The sequence below is a fragment of the Salvelinus sp. IW2-2015 genome, linkage group LG4q.2, assembly GCF_002910315.2.
Source record: "Salvelinus sp. IW2-2015 linkage group LG4q.2, ASM291031v2, whole genome shotgun sequence".
NCBI classification, from domain to species: domain Eukaryota; kingdom Metazoa; phylum Chordata; class Actinopteri; order Salmoniformes; family Salmonidae; genus Salvelinus; species Salvelinus sp. IW2-2015.
Window position 1 is genome coordinate 24825049 of NC_036843.1, and position 19954 is coordinate 24845002.

Below are 19954 nucleotides of genomic sequence, written 5' to 3' on the forward strand. Positions count from 1 at the left end.
GTATGCCTCTCCAGTCAGACTCATTGATGATGATAGTAATATGTCTATCGATCTTCGTCAGGCACACGCATCTCGAAGACGTCACCAGGTCATTTGTTATATATTCCCTGGAGCACTTAATTATTTGCAAGCAACATGTTGGCCACCAAACGAAACAGCACTGAGGAAGGGCAGAGGCAGTAGACAACGCAACTAGGCGCCTAGAAGGATCAAGGGGCCACACGCTTGGCCAGCCCAAATAACGGAACGGCACTCCCCTGGTTTGCCATTCCTAAAGGAGGGAATTAAAGAGCAACAAAATGTGATGTGAATCCATTTTGGGCATTCATTTTCTATCCTTTTTTGTACAGGTGTCTAGTCTCCCTGTACGGAGGCCACGACCCCTCTCCTAATAACCCCTACAACAGTGTCACATGCTACTAAACCCCACCAGACGGGGATAGGAGCTACTCGTAACAGCTCACAGTAGCATCGGTAGATAGGCTTCGGCAAAACAGAGACCGTCATCTCATTAGTGTGGAATAACCTCTCACTGCCTCACAGGACGTCGCTGACTCAATAGATGGATGAACTTCGTGTCGAGAAGCACGTGGGGGGCCGGTCGGGAGGGGCTAGGGGTGGTTGCAGCAACTGAGGGCAGGGGGGAGAGAGAGACATGGGTGGAAACAGGTGTAGAGAGTGGGCGCTTTGCAGGTAATCCGGCAGGGGCGGATCTCTTCGGGAACTCTCTGGTCAGGACGGGAGGCTCAGGGACACGGGTTAGGGTGCTGAGTGGCCCTCCCACTACAATTAGTAACGTCTCCTCTAGGTACCATAAGTAGGTTGGTTCACACCTCGTGTTTCCATATAATCTATTACAATCCTACATATCTGCCACCCATGCTCTAGACCCCCCCCCATCCTGCAGCCACTCTCCCCGTTCCCCATGTTCTCTCTCCCCCTGCCCCTCCCCCTCCCTCCCTGCTGCCACAGATCAGGTCAAGGAGATTAGCAGGGGTTATCCACACTATAGATGGAGGTATAGTCTACTACTGTACTGTACTGTACAATAACCAGGGTGGGGGTGTACTGGACATGTTATGTGTAGGGGGATAATGTACAAAATAGAAAATGAACAAATATTCCACATTTCTCCTTTAATTCCCCTTTAGTGAGGAAAGTGCCGTTGTTATGTGCTGGTCTAGCGATGGTTCTGTACTGCTGCTGCTCATTTCGTGGCAAAGTTTGCAAATAATAAATAATATATACAAATGATATACTTTCTCATAGTATACTTCTGCCAGGTAAGCCTACTATACAGTTAACATTTAATTGAGCAGGTTTTGGGGAAAGTTTTTCTGTCAACCCACAAGTCGGTTATCACATCAACTGGCTACACACAGTGATAGACAAACGAGCCCACCACACAGACAGACAGACGGGCAATACTGCTGGAAATTAATTGGTAGATATTGTGTTTGGTTTGGCTTTTTAAGCCAATAGTGGCTAACCAGGGGTGGGAAAATGTCAGTGTTGCTTTGATTAGATAGTAGCTGGGAGCTTGTGGTGTCTGTTACTTGTGAGATCTGTTTATGACAGTTTGCGGTAGAACACGTGAAAATTGCATGTACTTTGAGAATTGTTTGGCGAGCCACTCATCGGTGGGCTGCGATCGACCTGCTGGAGACCCCTGATGTAGAATGTATCCTCTCTAGTGTCTGACCAGATGAACAACTCACTTAGACTGCAGGCTGTAAACATTGATGTAAACATTCATACTAACTGGTGTATAGGGGTGTGGACAGGGGAACAGGGTGTACAGGGAGACATAGTGGACAGGGTGGACATGGTGGACAGGGTGGACATGGTGGACAGGGAAACATAGTGGACAGGGTGGACATGGGGACAGGGTGGACATGGTGGACAGGGAACAGGGTGGAACAGGGAAACATAGTGGACAGGGTGGACATGGGGACAGGGTGGACATGGTGGACAGGGGAACAGGGTGGACAGGGAAGACATAGTGGACAGGGTGGCCATGGGGGAAGGGTGGACAGGGGACATGGTGGACAGGAAGACAGGGTGGACAGGGGACATGGGTTGGAGCAGCCGGGACAGAGTGGACAGGGTACATGGGGACAGGGGACAGGGTGGACAGGAGGTAGGACAGGAGGGACATGGGGACAGGGGTACACCTGGTTGGAAGGAAGGACAGGTGTGACAGCAGGACATAGTGGACAGGGTGGACATGGGGACAGGGTACATGGTGGACAGGAGGAACAGGGTGGAACAGGAAGGACATAGTGGACAGGGTGGACATGGGGACAGGGTACATGGTGGACAGAAGACAGGGTGACAGGGTACATGGTGGGACAGGAGGACATGGAAAAGGGTGACATGTGGAGGTGGACGATCGGGGACAGGTGGACATGAGGGTGCATTTTGGGGACAGGGTGGACATGAGGACAGGGTGGACATGGGGACAGGGTGGACATGGGTACATGGTGGACATGGGGACAGGGTGGACAGGAGGACAGGGTGGACAGTAGTAGTCATGTATTTCTGTGTTTATACTGATGTTCTACCTCCTTCTTTAGAACAGCGGAATCGAGGGAGGGAACGACAACGACGGCAAGAAGCCCAAACGCCGTCCCCGGCCCGAACCCCTCTTCATCCCCCCTCCCAAGCCTGGCACCTTCATCGCCCCTCCTGTCTACTCCTGCATCACTCCCTACCAGAGCCATCTCCGCTCCCCTGTCCGGCTTATAGACAACCCCCTGACCATGCCACCCTACACCCCCCCGCCCATCCTCAGCCCGGTGAGAGAGGGATCAGGTCTCTACTTTTCTACCTTCCTCTCCTCTGCTGCATCCAGCCAGGGTCTGCCTCCACCCAGGGTCTGCCTCCAGCCAGGGTCTGCCTCCAACCAGGGTCTGCCTCCACCCATCACGCCCAAATCAGCCACTCGCAGCCTGCTGCGATCCAGTGAGTACCACTATCTGGGGCCTACTGGGGTTGTAGTCCAAACCTACTCAACCCCCTGTGCTTCTGGGGGTTGTCGTCCAAACCTACTTAAACTGTTTATTTTGGGGGTTTTAGTCCAAACCTGCTCAACCTGTGTCCTACTGGGGTTGTAGTCCAAACATACTCTACCTAGCTGGGTGCTTCTGGGGGTTGTAGTTCAAACATAGCTTACCTGAGTGCTACTGGAGTTTGCAGATGCCTTAGCACTGGTTTCCCCAGATCCAGATAAAGCTAAGATTCTCTATTGAGCATTCTTTTTAGTCCAGGGGTAAACTTAATCTGGGAACGTGAAACCGGCCATTAGGATTTAAACAAGCTGTCATCAGAATGAACTGTAGCTGTGTGAGTTGGACCATAACTTTATTCCCTCATATAAACGTTTCTTGAGTAATACGCATGAAGTAAGCTCACTTCCTCAAAATCTGCTATACTAAATATTTTCTGTTGTAAGAAGGTTAAAAGAGATAAGAATAGTACATTTAACAGACAATTTGTTGTTGTTGTGTTTTTCAGACAGCGTTGACATAACCCCACCACTGCTCTCGGCGAGCGGTGAGGCCACTCCAGTCAGCATAGAACCGTGAGTACAACCACACACACTCACACACACACACACCACCACACACACCAACACACACACACACACACACCACACCACACACACACAACACACACACACACACACACACCACACACACACACACCACACACACACGACGCGACCATCACACACACACACACACACACACACACCACCCTCCATACTCCTTTCATCGCATTATCAGTTACGTGTATGGATCTCAAGTTTAAGATTCGAGCCTGAGAGGCTAAAGTATTTTTAAATCAAAATAGTCTGAAATCAAAGTACTTTAAAATCAAAGTACTCTTAAATCAAAGTACTTTTAAATCAAAGTACTCTTAAATCAAAGTACTCTTAAATCAAAGTTAGAGTCAGAGAAGATATTCATCCAAGGCCAAACAACTAGTCAAATGGTACACTGTGTCTTTCTCAGTGATGGTGCTGAGCCTATTGATATGTGCTGCAGTAGAGGAGGACTGTTTTTGTGTTAGTTATGAAAGGATAGATTGGGTGCTTTGGATCTGACCCAGTTAGCCTGTATCACGGTCCTGATTTTATTCACAAAGACAGAGGAGTGTGTGTGTGTGTGTGTGTGTGGGAGGTGGGGGAGTGGTGATTGCTTGGTGAGAGAAAAACAGGGTGCATTGTGGATTGTCTTCCCTTTCTTCCTCTCTCTGACTGGTAGCAGCTGGCTAGTAATCAGGGCGGCCGGGCAGGCCAGGCAGGGGTTATCTCCAGTGGTGATAAATCAGGTCTTTCAGCTGAGTCTAGAGCAGCCAGCCTCCTCTGCTTCCTCCTTAAACACCCCCCCCCTCAACCCCCTAAGCAAGATCAGCTTACATCAGGGGCCTTTTGATTAGTGTACAATGTAGCAAAACGTTTTGCAACGGGGAAACAAACACAATTGTTTCTTATTGGAAAAGTACATGTAGTCGTGAGCCAGATCAGATTACTGCAGGGTCAGTTTAGGAGGCAAACTTTGTGAACGTTGCTGATAGAAATAGAGCTGAAGTGATTCTTTATTCTACATCCCCAGATGCTTGTTTGTTTTACCACAGAGGCCTAATATATTTTTTATCTGAACGTTCTACAACGTTGTGCCCTGCTGAACACACTCCAGCTAGCTCATTCTGGGAGGGGACCTGAACTGAGCTAGCAGGCTGCAGCCGGGTGCAATTAGTACACAGGGAGGGAGAAGGCCGAATAGTGTCTGCGTTCCAGACTGTTTTCGAAGCTGCCATTAGCTATCATTGGAGGGGTATCCTGGGGGTAACCTGATCGACTTACTGCTTTATCACCGTCCGGTTGTTTCAGTGCAGCAGACAGTTTATTAAATTATTAGCTGTGGCTTATTTCTGTAAACCAGCCGACCAAATCAATTCAAATCAAATGTTATTGGTCACATACACATGGTTAGCAGATGTTATTGTGAGTGTAGCGAAATGTTTATGCTTCTAGATCTGACAGTGCAGCAATATCTAACAGGTAATATCTCACAATTCCACAACAAAACCTAATACACACAATCTAGTAAAGGAATGGGATGAGAATATATAAGTATAAAATACATGGATGAGCAGTGACAGAGCGGCTAAGATGCAATGATAGTATAGAATAGATAGTGAAGGATACAGTATATACATATGAGAAGAGTAATGCGAGATATGTAAACATTCCACTAGTTAACCACATGTCTGTATAAGAACACTTATTCACATGATTTTTCTTTAAATAGAAAATGTACCTAAGTTACGAAACCTTCCCTGTCAATCACAACAATATGATCTAGAATTGTAATAATGGAGGCTATGCTATAGCAGGACAGAGAGACTGCATACCATGCGCATTTCTGAAAGTGTCTCCCGTCTCTCCAACTCACCACTGACTATACATTCTGTCATCTCAGGCGTATAAACATCGGTGTGAGGTACCAGGCAGAGGTACCAGAGCTGAGGCAGCGTTCAGCGGCCCAACAAGACCATCCCAAGGCTGAGCTGGTCTGGGCTCCTCTCCACGACCTGGAGGCTAAACCTGGAGACCAGGAGAGAGGTAATACACTAACAAAAGTATCAGCTAACTCGCCCACCATTAATACTGTCATAATACTGTCATTAACCAGGTTGGTATTATCCAATAGAAATGAGTCAGTAAATCAAGCATTCAGTAGTGATTTGAAGAACCCAGTGGAAAACATTTGCTGATCATACAGTATCTCAATCACAATCTCTCTTTCTCTCTCCCCCCTCTCTCCCCCTTCCCCCCACCCTCTCTCTCTCTTCAGTCGATGACCTCATGAACCTGGCGTGCTCAAGCGCTCTGCACGGCGGAGGGACCAATCAGGAGCTGGCTCTGCACTGCCTGTACGAGTGCAAGGGTGACATCATGGTGAGCAATGCATGATGAGTCATGATGACTGAAGAGGGATGACAGGGAGGGGTGAGAGCTGGGTCGCATTCATTAGGGCACACTGTAGCAAAATGGTTTGAAACTGAAAATGAAAAAGAGTGTTTAGGTGTTGACAGATTGTCAACACTGTCAGTACTCTCTACCACCAGCAAACACAAATGGTGTATGCTATGGTAAGGGTATTAGGGTGTATGGTATGTATGGTAAGGCTATTAGGGTGTATGGTATGTATGCTATGGAAGGTATCTGTAGGTTAGGTATTATGTATATATGTAAGCGGTATTAGGTGTATGTAGTAGGGTCAATGTATACATGTAGGGTATTAGGTGGTGTGGTAGGGTATTGTATAGTGGTAAGAAGGTATCAGGGTGTATGGTATGGTAAGGGTATTTAGGGTGTATGATATGGTAAGGGTATATAGGGTGTATGGGATGGTAAGGGTAATCAGGTGTATGATATGTAAGGGGTATTAGGGTGTATGGTATGGTAAGGGTATCAGGGTGTATGGTATGGTAAGGGTATTAGGGGTTATGGTATGGTAAGGGTATTAGGGTGTATGGTAAGGGTATTAGGGTGTATGGTAGGTAAGGTATTAGGGGTATGGTTTGGTAAGGTATTAGGTGTATGGTTGGTAAGGGTATCAGGGTGTATGGTATGGTAAGGGTATCAGGGTGTATGGTATGGTAAGGGTATTAGGGTGTATGGTATTGGTAAGGGTATTAGGGGTATGGTATGGTAAGGTTTAGGGTGTATGATATGGTAAGGGTATTAGGGTGATATGGTAAGGGTATTAGGGTGTATGGTATGGTAAGGATTAGGGTGTTATGGTTTGGTAAGGGTATTAGGGTGTATGGTATGGTAAGGGTATCAGGGTGTATGTATGGTAAGGGTATCAGGGTGTATGGTATGGTAAGGATTAGGGTGTATGGTATGGTAAGGTATTAGGTGTATGGTATGGTAAGGTATTAGGGTATGTATGTAGGTATTAGGTGTATGATATGGTAAGGGTATTAGGGTATGTGATATGATATGGTAAGGTGTATGGGATGAAGGGGTATTAGGGTGTATGGTTATGGTAAGGGTATTAGGGTGTATGATATGTAAGGGTATTAGGTGTATGGTATGGTATGGTAAGGGTATAGGGTGTATGATAGGTAAGGTATTAGGGTGTATGGTATGGTAAGGGTATTAGGGTGTATGGTATGGTAAGGTATTAGGGTGTATGATATGGTAAGGGTATTAGGGTGTATGATATGGTAAGGGTATTAGGGTGTATGTATGGTAAGGGTATTAGGGTGTATGATATGGTAAGGGTATTAGGTGTATGGTATGGTAAGGGTATTAGGGTTGTATGGTATGGTAAGGGTATTAGGGTGTATGATATGGTAAGGGTATTAGGTGTATGGTATGGTATGGTAAGGGTATTAGGGTGATGTATGGTAAGGGTATCAGGGGTGTATGGATATGGTAAGGGTATTAGGGTGTATTGAATGGTAAGGGTTTTAGGGTGATGTAATATGGTAAGGGTATTAGGGTATGTATGTAAGGGTATTAGGGTGTATGATATGGTAAGGGTATTAGGGTTATGATATGGTAAGGGTATAGGGTGTATGATATGGTAAGGGTATTAGGGTGTATGGTATGGTAAGGTATTAGGGTGGTATGGTATGGTAAGGTTATTAGGGTGTATGATATGGTAAAGGGTATTAGGGTATATATATGGTAAGGGTATTAGGGTGTATGATATGGTAAGGGTATTAGGGTATGGTATGGTAAGGGTATTAGGGTGTATGATATGGTAAGGTATTAGGGTGATATGGTATGGTATGGTAAGGGTATTAGGGTGTAGGGTATGGTAAGGGTATTAGGGTGTATGAGATGTAAGGTATTAGGAGGTATGGTAAGGGTATTAGGGTGTATGATATGGTAAGGTATTAGGGTGTATGTGTTGGTAAGGGTATTAGGGTGTATGGTATGGTAAGGGTATTAGGGGTGTTATGATTATGTAAAGTATTAGGCTGTATGGTATGGTATGGTAAGGGTATTAGGGTGTATGATATGGTAAAGGTATTAGGGTGTATGGTATGATATGGTAAAGGTATTAGGGTGTATGGTATGATATGGTATGGTAAGGGTATTAGGGTGTATGATATGGTAAGGGTATTAGGGGTGGAGGAATTGTTTGTGTTGTCACTCAGCAAAGTGAACTACTGTGTATATAACATGTAACAGATGTGGTGCAGCACAGTGGCTAGTGAGTTCACTATTCCTGCTAGTAGCCATGTTCTCCTTGAATCTAGGGGTTGTTTTGTTATCAGATATGCTCAGTGCTCCATCTTCCCAATGTAGAAAACACTTACACACACACATACACTGATAGACACACACATGCTGACACACTGGAGTAAAGGTCATGCATGGGGCCTTGGGCAGAAACACAGCAATGTGTTCAATGAGAGAGATAGAGAGACAGTGAGCTAGAGGGGGTGAGATAGAGAGAAAGATAGAGGAAGACGGCCTATACTAGTGGCCCCAGCTTGCAGCATTTGGCCATGTTGTTGTCAAGGAGACAGAGGGTGGCTGTCAGTGTGTGAAGTGCTCTCTCTGTCTCTGCAGCAGCAGGAGGCATGTTGCTCTCTTACAGTATATCTCCCAGTTCACCCCCTCATTATTAGGGACAGATCAGCCTCTCAATATCCAGTAGAACTCTGATCAGTGTCCTGTGTGCGCTCCAGCCAAGTAAACCTTGATTTGAAGTATTGCTCAGAGACTCATAAGCTGTTGCAAAAAATAAACAAACAGGACATTTTTCATGTATTACTTTTCAGAGTGAATTTGTAAATGGTTGATTTGTTCTTCTTGGTTTTCAGGAAGCGTTGGTCCTCCTGCTATTGAAAACCCCCATCTTCCCAAGGAACCACCGTCTAGGATACTACCACTACTCCGGTTGGTCAAGACAGAGAACTAGGGTTGCAAAATACTGATCACTTTTCTGAAAGTCACAGGTTTTGCAGAAATCCTGGTTGTAAAATTCCAGGAATCAGGAGGGAAAAAGCAGAAAATCCCTAAACCTCTGACTAGGATTTATGGAAAACCTGGGAATTTTTTGAAAAGTTACAGAAATTCTACAACCCTACATATAACACTTTATATCTGTACAGTATTATGTCTATGGTTACTGCGCTGCTCTCTCCTCTGGCACTCTCTTACTTTGTTTCTAAGTCACTCTGTGGGTAGTCTACTCTTCCTGCAGACAAGCCTCGGTGCAGAACTCTCTGTGGGTTGTCTACTCTTCCTGCAGACAAGCCTCGGTGCAGAAATCTCTGTGGGTACTTTTACAAAATTAGAATAATCAAACTTCACTGGATTATGTCAAAGTGCATTCCTGCAGGCATGCCTGTGCTGTCTGAATACTTGTATGAGTCCTTTTCTCCTCCCCTCTAGTAACAGGGATGGGCTCCAGAGCCCCCCTCAGCCTTAAACAATGGCAGCTGAAGGGAGGGGAGGTGCTAGCTGGTGGGGGATGGAGTGGGTGGAGGGCTGTGGGTCCGTGGAGAGAGGGGGGATTGGCTGTGGAAGGGAAACTGTGGAGGATTGAGAGTGTCGCTGGGGGTGATGGGAGCGGAGTGAGAGGTAGAGTGGGAGAGGAGGGGGTGGAGGGGGGTATTGGGTTTGTGGCGTTTGGTTAATCCCAAGCAGAGGACAGAGAACCATTGTTTGTCCAACCAGTCGTGTGTGTGTGTGTGTGTGTCCACCCTGTGCATACAGAAGCAGACAGTCACAGTCACCAGTCAATGTCTGTCCGTCTAATTCCCCACCACTCTTTTTTCTGTTTTCTCTCTCTTTCTTTCTCTCTCGTTTTCTCTCTCTCTCTCTCTCTCTCTCTCTCTCAGGGTCAGACAGCTGGACCCCAGTAGAGAGAAGTTGCTTTAACAAAGGAATCGCTGCCTATAAAAAAGACTTCTTCATGGTCCAGAAACTGGTATGTACCAGTCCATGTACAGTACCAGTCAAACGTTTGGACACACCTACTCATTCCAGGGTTTTAATTTTTTATATTTTCTACATTGTAGAATAATAGTGAAGACATTTACAACGATTAAAAATACAGATATAGAATCATGTAGTAACCAAAAAGTGTTTAAAAAATCAAAATATATTTGATATATGAGATTATTCAAAGTTGCCACCGTTGGCCTTGATGACAGCTTTGCACACTCTTGGCATTCTCTCAACCAGCTTCATGAGGTAGTCACCTGGAATGCATTTCAATTAACAGGTGTGCCTTGTTGAATGTTAATTGAATTTGTTTGAGCCAATCAGTTGTGTTGTGACAAGGTAGGGGTGGTATAGAGAAGATAGCCCTATTTGGTAAAGACCAAGTCCATATTATGGCAAGAACAGAGTTACCTCTGCTGCAGAGGATAAATTCGTTAGAGTTACCAGCCTCAGAAATTGCAGCCCAAATAAATGCTTAACAGAGTTCAAGTAACAGACACATCTCAACATCAACTGTTCAGAGGAGACTGCATGAATCAGGCCTTCATGGTCGAATTGCTGCAAAGAAACCACTACTAAAGGACATCAAGAAGAAGAAGAGACTTGCTTGGGCCAAGAAACACAAGCAATGGACATTAAACCAGTGGAAATCTGTCCTTTGGTCTGATGAGTCCAAATTTGAGATTTTTGGTTCCAACCATTGTGTCTTTGTGAGACGCAGAGTATGTGAACGGATGATCTCTGCTTGTGTGGTTCCCACCGTGAAGCATGGAGGAGGAGGTGTGATGGTATGGGCTGCAAGAGTGACAATGAGAATACACAAGTCAACTGAGGGTTTTGATAAATCTGTTCCCATTCAGAATTACTACGTGATTACTGTAATATGATGAAAGGTTTCTTTAAAAAATAAAATAATCTTAAGTGCAATTGAATCAAGTGAGTGGATCGAGTTGAGATATAGTTGATGTTGTTTCCCTTCATCTGAGGTTAACTCTTCTGCTATAAAGTTTGAGTCAGAGTCAGAAACATGTATTAAAGTGTCACTCCACAATGATACTGTAATGAACATGAGGGGAGACAGAGCTGGTTTCATGCGCAGGGCACAGCAGGTGTTTATTGCAAAGGACCACAGGAGGAGGCACGTAGCTGGGTCCAGGGGCAGGCAGAAGGTCAAACACAGGAGGAGGCACGTAGCTGGGTCCAGGGGCAGGCAGAAGGTCATACACAGGAGGAGGCACGTAGCTGGGTCCAGGGGCAGGCAGAAGGTCATACAAAGGGGGTCCAAAAGGGAAACAGTACAGGCAGGGAAAAGGCTAGTAACATTGTCTGGGAGATCAGGCAGATAGATAGATAACAGGAAATCCGATAGGCTAAAGTACAGGCAGGGAATAGGCAAAAGGCGTCGTTAGTGAGGCAGGCAAAAACTATCATACACAGGAGGAATAATCACGGGAAACCCAGCACTCCGAAAGACGTGTGTCACAAAACAAACAATAGCTCACAGTGATGGGGTGAAAGAACTGAACTAAATAGTGTGTGATAATGACATACAGGTGTGTGAACAGGTGATCAGAATTCAGGTGATTGGGATTTGGAGAGTGAGCTGCGTTCAGGGGATCTATGTGTTTGAGACTGTGAGTTGGAAGCAGACGTTACAGATACATTAGTTGACAATACAAAATAGAGATTTAAAAGCCACATGGTGGACCACTCAAAAAGAGTTTTGAGACTCTATAAGCAGGAAAACACAGTACAGTATGTTAAAACATGTACTAGACCTAGATATGAAGTGTCTGTTGATGTGTGTGTGTCTGGTGGTTCAGGTAAGCACTAAGACGGTGGCTCAGTGTGTGGAGTTCTACTACAGCTATAAGAGGCAGGTGAAGACGGGTCGGAACGGAGCTCTGATCTACGGAGACATGGATCCACCTGAGAGCAGGAACACTGAGGAGGAGCTGGACCACAAGGTGAGTTGATTGACTACTTACAAAAGGATGTTATAACACATTCACAAGCAGTACATAAGCATTTACAGATTCTATAAACAATCCATCCTTTTACCAACAGATACAACACTACATAAGCAATCTTTGTACAATTATTATTGTCTTCAATGTTCCCTCCCAAAAAATTCAGGTCTGCTGAGCGCAAACTTGAAAATTCTGTACAACTTCCGGCGCGTGTTTAATGTGAACACTGAGGCTGTACCCGCTTTAAGTTACAGTTTTAAACGTGGCCATGTGGGCTACTGTGGCTATTTTATCATAATGTAGGCCTACCAGTGTGGCCTACCATCAAAAACAATGGAGAAAATGCATGCCATAGCATTTTAACATGGAAATAGCTGTTCTATCATTTAGCCTACAGTAGCAGCCAATGTGTGGTGTTCAATGTAGACCTACAGTCCATGAGACTTTAGAAAAAAACATGCAGGGCTTTACATTAACCTGTTTATCTACTTGTCCTTCAGACAAGGAGGTGACTGAAAATGTTGTTGTGTTGTTTGATGCCAGAAACCACTTTACAAAATAAAATGCATTATTATTCCCATACATTATTACAGAGAATCAGACAAATTATATTACCCTCTGCCTATTGGCTACTTAGCTYATTCAAGCCTGTCTCAAAAATGCAACACTGCCCCTTCAAGACACAAAAAAAACTATAACTGACTCACTTTTCTAAGATGGGTAGAAATGTACACGTTTTGTGCTCTTGTAGGAAGCAATCACTCCCCCATTGCTGACTACAAATGATCTATAACTGGGCTAATAATTCACTAACTAGCAAAGGATATGAACAGATGAACAAATGTGCACATGTTGCTACATGTAGCTTTCTCTTTGATCTCAAAACAAGCACATCTACTGACGACCGCTCATGCTGTAAACACAGTCCAGATCAAAGTGAATGGCACAGATTCATATATGGCAATGGTCTATTTGMATATAGGCCTACTKCAGCTCTGATCGGTTATGGCACACCGGTCTGTGTAGAGTACTAGCCTGACTTGTGCCTGTCAATAGAATCCGACTCCGATGCGTTCTGCCTACAACAAAATCTTTTGCATAGTTAGTTTTGCATACTAAAGTATTTTATAGTTCGTTTTGTTTCGGTATGTTCCATTGAAAGTGGCTAATATTGTGTTGATTCTATCACAATTCCAACAGTAAAGGGAAACATTTATAGTGTTAACTGACGGGGAAACTCTAGAAAGTTCAGTAAAGTTCAATATCGTGCTTCTCTGCGCGGGCTGATATTTCTTCTGCACGGCAGTCCCTAGGGAACATTGCTTATCTTTCTTTCTCCCTCTCTCTCTCTCTCTCTCTCTCTCTCTCTCTCTCTCTCTCTCTCTCTCTCTCTCAGAGCTCTCAGAGCTCTCAGAGATTAGAATCTCGGAAGGAAGAGGAAGACAACAGGAACTGGGAGGGGTCATTTGACAGGAAGCAGCGGGGCTCCAGTCCAAGCAGGATGACACAGACGTTACAGGCCACAGAGAACGTGAGTGGGAGATTCAGGGGGACAGTGTGTGTGTCTGTGTTGGAACGGAGGAGACGCTGACTAGAAGATGAATGAGCATTTTCATGGATGTATGTGTTATGTTTATTCTTGTGTTATCAACACTGATGCCCCCATGCAGTAAACAACATTTGCACTTTTGAACTTGCCTTGACTGAGTTCACAGTAGGATAGTGGATAGGGAAACCAAGCTGCAGCGTTGTTAAGTCTGTTGCCCTCTAGTGGCTAAACACTGAACAGCTGACTTGGCTGGCTTCCTCTCTCCCCATGTTGCGTRATTTGACTCTGTCAGCAAACGATGACTCATAAAACTGACCCCATTCCCCATTTTCTGCAGTTAGTTGGGTGCCCTGGTAGAAAGCTATGGTTTTAAAAGGTGGCCTCTTGAGCTTTGGTGAAACATTGAGCTTTGTTATGTTTTGTATGGTCTGATGTAAAAAGGTGTCAAAAACAAGCCTTATTATATTAAGTGTATTTTGTACTAACCAGGTACGCAATGTTCAGGTTAGTTTGGCTCTAGCTGGGAGGTGTGTGAGTGTGTGTGCTGACCAGAGGTGTGTGTGTGCAAAGCAGTTGGCAAGATACTACTCTGACAGTGATCAGCTGTCATGCGCAGCTTGGCAATGTGGAGGAGAAGGTGCGTTTTGTATGCATGCCTGTGACCTTGCATCTATGATCTTTTGAATGCTTAAATAATGTAGGCAAATTAAGTATGTAAATGTGTGTGCAGGCTGGAGCGGTCCTGGTGCTGAAGACACAGGAGGATATGAGGAGAGACCAGATGTCTTCCCGGGTCAGTCACCCCCCTCAGCGCCCTCCCAGCGCCCCCTCGAAACCACGGCCGCCTCCCAAGACCGGGACCATATCAGGGACCAAGGGCCCCGCCGGACCAGAGGGAGAGTTCCCTTGCAAGAAGTGTGGCAGGTAAGTGTCTGAGACATGTCTTAGATTAGAAGGTCTTAGATGGGTATAGGCAGAGCAACATGATGCCATCAACTGTCAAAGATGGCCCAACTCTCTATGTGGTTCTATGGCTAAAGGTACTGTACTTGGAAGCTCAGTTGGTTTCTGGTAAAGGTACTTGGAAGCTCAGTTAGTTTCTGGTAAAGGTACTTGGAAGCTCAGTTAGTTTCTGGTTAAAGGTACATGGAAGCTCAGTTGGTTTCTGGTTAAAGTACTTGGAAGCTCATTGGTTTTCTGGTTAAAGGTACTTGGAAGCTCAGTTGGTTTCTGTTAAAGGTACTTGGAAGCCCAGTTGTGTTCTGACTAAAGATACTTGGAAGCTCAGTTGGTTTCTGGTTAAAGGTACTTGGAAGCTCAGTTGGTTTCTGGTTAAAGGTACTTGGAAGCTCAGTTGGTTTCTGGTTAAAGGTACTGGAAGCTCAGTTGGTTTCTGGTTAAAGGTACTTGGAAGCTCAGTTGGTTTCTGTAAAGTACTTGGAAGCTCAGTTGGTTTCTGGTTAAAGGTACATGGAAGCTCAGTTGGTTTCTGGTTAAAGGTACATGGAAGCTCAGTTTGTTCTGGTTAAAGGTACTTGGAAGCTCAGTTGGTTTCTGGTTAAAGGTACATGGAAGCTCAGTGGTTCTGGTTAAGGTATGAAGCTCAGTTGGTTTTCTGTAAAGGTACTTGAAGCTCAGTTTGGTTTCTGGTTAAAAGGTACATGGAAGCTCAGTTGGTTTCTGGTTAAAGGTACATGGGAAGCTCAGTTGGTTTCTGGTTAAAGGTACTTGAAGCTTCAGTTGGTTCTGGTTAAAGGTACTGAAAGCTCAGTTGGTTTCTGGTTAGAAGGTACATGGAAGCTCGTTGGTTTCTGGTAAAGGTAACTAGAGCTCAGTTGGTTTCTGCGTTTAAAGTATCATGGAAGCGCGTTGGTTTCTGGTTAAAGGAAGTACTGAAGCCAGTTGTTCTGGTAAAGCTACTGGAAGCTCAGGTTGGTTTTGGTTTAAAGGTATTACATGAACTCAGTTGGTTTCTGGTTAAAGGTACAATGAAGCTCAGTGGTTTCTGGTTATAAAGGTACTTGGAAGCTCAGTTGGTTTCTGGTTAAAGGTACTTGGAAGCTCAGTTGGTTTCTGGTTAAAGGTACATGAAAGCTCAGTTGGTTTCTGGTTAAAGCTACATGGAAGCTCAGTTGGTTTCTGGTAAAGCTACATGGAAGCTCAGTTGGTTTCTGGTTAAAGGTACATGGAAGCTCAGTTGGTTTCTGGTTAAAGGTACATGGAAGCTCAGTTGGTTTCTGGTTGAAGGTACATGGAAGCTCAGTTGGTAGAGCATGGAGTAAATGCTAAATGGCATATAAAAGAAACATAGTCTTGAGATCCAAGATTTGGATAAAGCTATTCCAATTGATTGATTGCAAAGTGTAAAACATCTGTCTATATTTTGCGGCAGGTTGACGTTTATTACCATGAATTTTGCCCTTGAGGCAGAACTGAGCGATTTCCGCTTGATGGGCCAGCTGCAAAGTCCAAATTGGCTATATATTTTAAAAAATCATGACAAAAATAGCTTTTTGGTCTTAATTTGAGGTTAGGCTTAGGCATTAGGGTTAGCAGTGAGGTTAAGTTTAGGGTAAAGGTTAGGTTTAAAATCAGATTTTATGACATTGTGTCTGTGCCAACTAGTGACCTCTCTGCAGAGCTGCCTCCAGGGCAAGACTCATGACAATAAATACCAACCTGCTGTTTTGCAATTAGAAGTTGTCCACTCTGAGAGTGAATTGTATGGACTGGTAGTAGTGATGTGTACTGTATATTGGAGAAGAACCCTTGATCAAAGGGTGCTGAGATATCGACAACATCTGCAGGATAACTGTCTTCTACTGGTTGGTTGGAATCTTGGAGATGTTGTTGGTTGTAAAAACACTGATTTGAGAAGCACTCCGAGCACTGTGTGTGCGTGGGTGAGTGTGTTTGTGTGTGTGCATGCGCGTGTATAACACAGTGAGAAGTGCACCTTGGTGGTTGTTTGAGCAGGAAGGAATAAAGCAGATTTGGCCAATTTTGATAGAAGAGCTCACCCTTAGCAACCGCAGTCCTGTTATTATCAACTGTCTCCTAGCAACTGAAACACAGCAGTGATATGGCATGCCATGCCCCCAGTCTATGCAGCTCTGCCCAGCGACTGACTGTGTACTAATTATCAACACGCCCATTATCCGGGTCCTCATTGGCCCATATACTGTAGACTACTCTGCATTATTCTGCCTTATCATGGTGTTGCACTTCATACAATTCTAGATTCACAGTAGAACAACCACGAGAGTGGACCTTCTCTTCTGCACAAGCACTGTGTGGTTTGTGAACCTAGATTATGAAGTGAGGGAAACTGATATTTCATTTACACCTGGACAAATGTTTCTGGCATCTGGACTTCATCAGTTCTCCTTCCTTCAGATTCAAGGTTCACACACAGTACAGTGATTGTGCAAAGACAAAGTCTACACTCCTCGAWTTGAAGTGCGGACCTATTTTTTTTTTTACACCAAACCATAAACCAACACCATACAGTGCTTGTCTACAGATACGAAAGCTTACAATGAAGCCAACCCAGTCTTCTCTCTGACCTCTAACCTCTGTGCCTCTCCTCCTCCTCCTTCTCCCCTTAGGATCTTCTACAAGGTGAAGAGCCGCAGTGCCCACATGAAGAGCCACGCGGAGCAGGAGAAGAAGGCCGCAGCGCTGAGGCAGAAGGAGGCGGAGGAGAAGGCGGCGGCCCAGGCGGCGGCAGAGGCTGCAGCGTTACTGGCCGCGCGGCAGAACGGGGAACGGGAGGGGAACACAGCCGGAGGAGACAGCACAAATGATGACTCATCTGAGGAAAATGATGATGAAGAGGAAGATGAGGACTGGCACTAAGACCATAGAGATAGAAAACGAGCCCACCCCACCTGTCTTTGCCATTATGGAAAGTGCACACTCAATCTATCTGGCTAAGACAGACAGACAGACACACTGACAGACAGACAGACAGCCCTCTCCACTGTCAGGGTGAGGGGTAACAAACAGAACAGAGCAGAACTCTGAGGCCTCAGAACCCTAGTGCACTCGAGTGTTCAGCTACGGCTCCTAGAGCTCAAGGGACATTTTACGCCCTCTTGTTACGCCTGATTTAGCAGCATTTCTCTGGGAAAAAAACTGTCTTTATAAACCAACTGCTTTTTTATTGTTTCATGGAACAGGATCTCCTATCTTGACTCTTTCAGGGACAAGTTCTCTCACGCGTTGTCTCTCTCTTCCCTTTAACCTGCTTGTGAAGTGTTCAGGGGTTAACTCTCTCAGGCACACAGTAGGGCAGGAAAGAAAGCCATGCCATCTCTCTCTCTAACACCAATACTTTTCTTTCTCCTGTCTGCCATCCACCCCTGGCTTCTTCCTCTTCCTGTCAGCACTTTCAGCCAATCACAACACAGCACACAGACTCATCAGGTGGGAACTATATAGCCACGCCCCCAGCCCAGCCTTTAAAAACTAGAATAGTTTGTGATGCCTGGCAATGCAAGACTACATGAACCACAATGCAACCTGGCTTGGCCACTGCTTTCTCTACTCTCTGCTCCCCAGTTTGATATGTTATTATGAATAGAAGGACACCATATGAGTGATTGGGACCATGCAATATTGAAGTTGAAAGGACTTCCAGGTCATGAAAAGCCCAGATAGACTGATGTGGTGGTAACACCAAAGATGGTGGATAAATGAAGATTTCCCACTCAGGCAGTTTACCATTGAAAAAAATGGTCAGTGCTTAAGGGGGTGGCTCTCCCATAGGCACCAATGCATTAGTAGCTGGGTCTGATCATTGACTGTACATGAACCAGAAAAAGTGGGATGTCTCACTTCTTCCGTCTCTCGTAACACTGCCTGTGTGGAGGCTTACCTACATGTGAAGGAAGGAACAGTTTATGGAACAGAACACACATCGTTGTGTGAGTTTCAGCGTTTTTCCTGTTTGGGACTTTTTCACTCACTCAAGGCTGCCTTGCACAGATGCGTCGGTCCTCAGTTCACTGGTTTCGTCTTCGTTTCAAATGCTGTTCTTTTGGGTTTTAGTTGTGTGAATCCCTACCCTGATCACTTTGTTTATAGTCAGCATGTGGTGTTTCTCCTCACTGTCGATGCCTTGGATGTTTTTAACGCTTTTTATCTTTGGATGAACGACAATCAATTTTACCAAGGTTATTTTTATATTCAACGAATTACTGTTGCTTTTTTGCTTATTATATCAAATTGTTAATGTTGTTTTTTGTTAATAATATTGTTATTAATAATGTCACTGTTGTCTCTTGTATTATTGTGATTTTGGGTTGTTTTTGCGGCAGGTTGCTTTGGAGATCTCTTTCTCATTTGACTGTAGTTTCGGGTTATTTAAGACATTGCTTTCGCTGTCTGTTTTGAACTGTGAGGTTTTAGAATTACATCTAAAGACAGTCTGAGTAGAGAAGAGATGTGAAACAGAATTGTAAACGTGCAGTAGATAGAACAACCACGTGATCCCTGATGACAACACCCCCTCCCCCTTATTTCTTGTATCCAGATGTCACCCAAATGTAAAACGGTTTAGGTAAGGTAACGGTAGGGGTTAAGGTCAGAGTTTGGGTTGGGTTTAGGGTACGGACATCCCAAGGATTCCGGGATAGCACTAACCACATCATTACGGCAGGAGGAAAGAGTGAGGAAAACATGATGATGATGTTGACTTGAATGGGTATGTCCACTCTATTTATATTGTCTGGACTCTTCGAAAAGGATGTCTCTATCTATCTGACTATCTTATTGTCGACATATMTTGTTCTGCCAAGCTCCATATCTCTATCTCTATTGCCTCTGCCAAGCGCCAGACCAGACTCTATCTGTCGCCAAGGCAACAAACGAGCAGGCTGAAGATTCTTCTCCTTAAGCAGTCAGCCACAGTGGGGAGCAGAGAGGAACAGCTCCAATTACTGGACCCAGTTAAACCTACCTGGGTACTATGCACTGTGTGTGTGTCAGAGGAGGCTGGCGGGGAGGGCTATAGGAGGACGGGCTCATTGTAATGGAATACATGGAACAGTATCAAACATTTACATTTGAGTCATTTAGCAGACACTTTTATCCAGAGCAACTTACAGGAGCAATTAGGGTTAAGTGCCTTGCTCAAGGACACATCGACATATTTTTCGCCTAGTCAGCTCGGGAATTCCAACCAACAACCTTTTGGTTACCGGCCCAATGCTCTTATCGTCTAGGCTACCTGCCACCACCAGAAACAACGTGTTTGACTCCATTCCACTGATTCCATTCCAGACATTACAAACAGCCCATACTCCTATAGCTCCTCCCACCAGCCTCTTCTGGAGTGTTTGTGAGTGTGTGATGTGTATGCATTCTGGAGTGTTTGTGAGTGTGTGATGTGTATGCATTCTGGAGTGTTTGTGAGTGTGTGAGGTGTATATATTCTGGAGTGTT

At 44.9% G+C, this 19954-nt stretch overlaps 1 protein-coding gene across 1 annotated transcript in view; it reads left to right on the plus strand.

The window, feature by feature from the left end:
* Positions 1–18782, plus strand: part of LOC111963067 (mitotic deacetylase-associated SANT domain protein) — a 24112-nt gene extending 5330 nt beyond the window's left edge. Inside the window, exons 2-11 of the mRNA XM_070443303.1 lie at positions 2577–2964; positions 3517–3583; positions 5490–5632; positions 5865–5968; positions 8860–8935; positions 9883–9971; positions 11812–11955; positions 13355–13489; positions 14238–14431; positions 17116–18782. Coding sequence (XP_070299404.1) covers positions 2577–2964; positions 3517–3583; positions 5490–5632; positions 5865–5968; positions 8860–8935; positions 9883–9971; positions 11812–11955; positions 13355–13489; positions 14238–14431; positions 17116–17365 — 1590 coding nt within the window. The 3' untranslated portion in view covers positions 17366–18782. The remainder of the gene's footprint in view (positions 1–2576; positions 2965–3516; positions 3584–5489; positions 5633–5864; positions 5969–8859; positions 8936–9882; positions 9972–11811; positions 11956–13354; positions 13490–14237; positions 14432–17115) is intronic.
* Positions 18783–19954: the final 1172 nt, after the last annotated feature.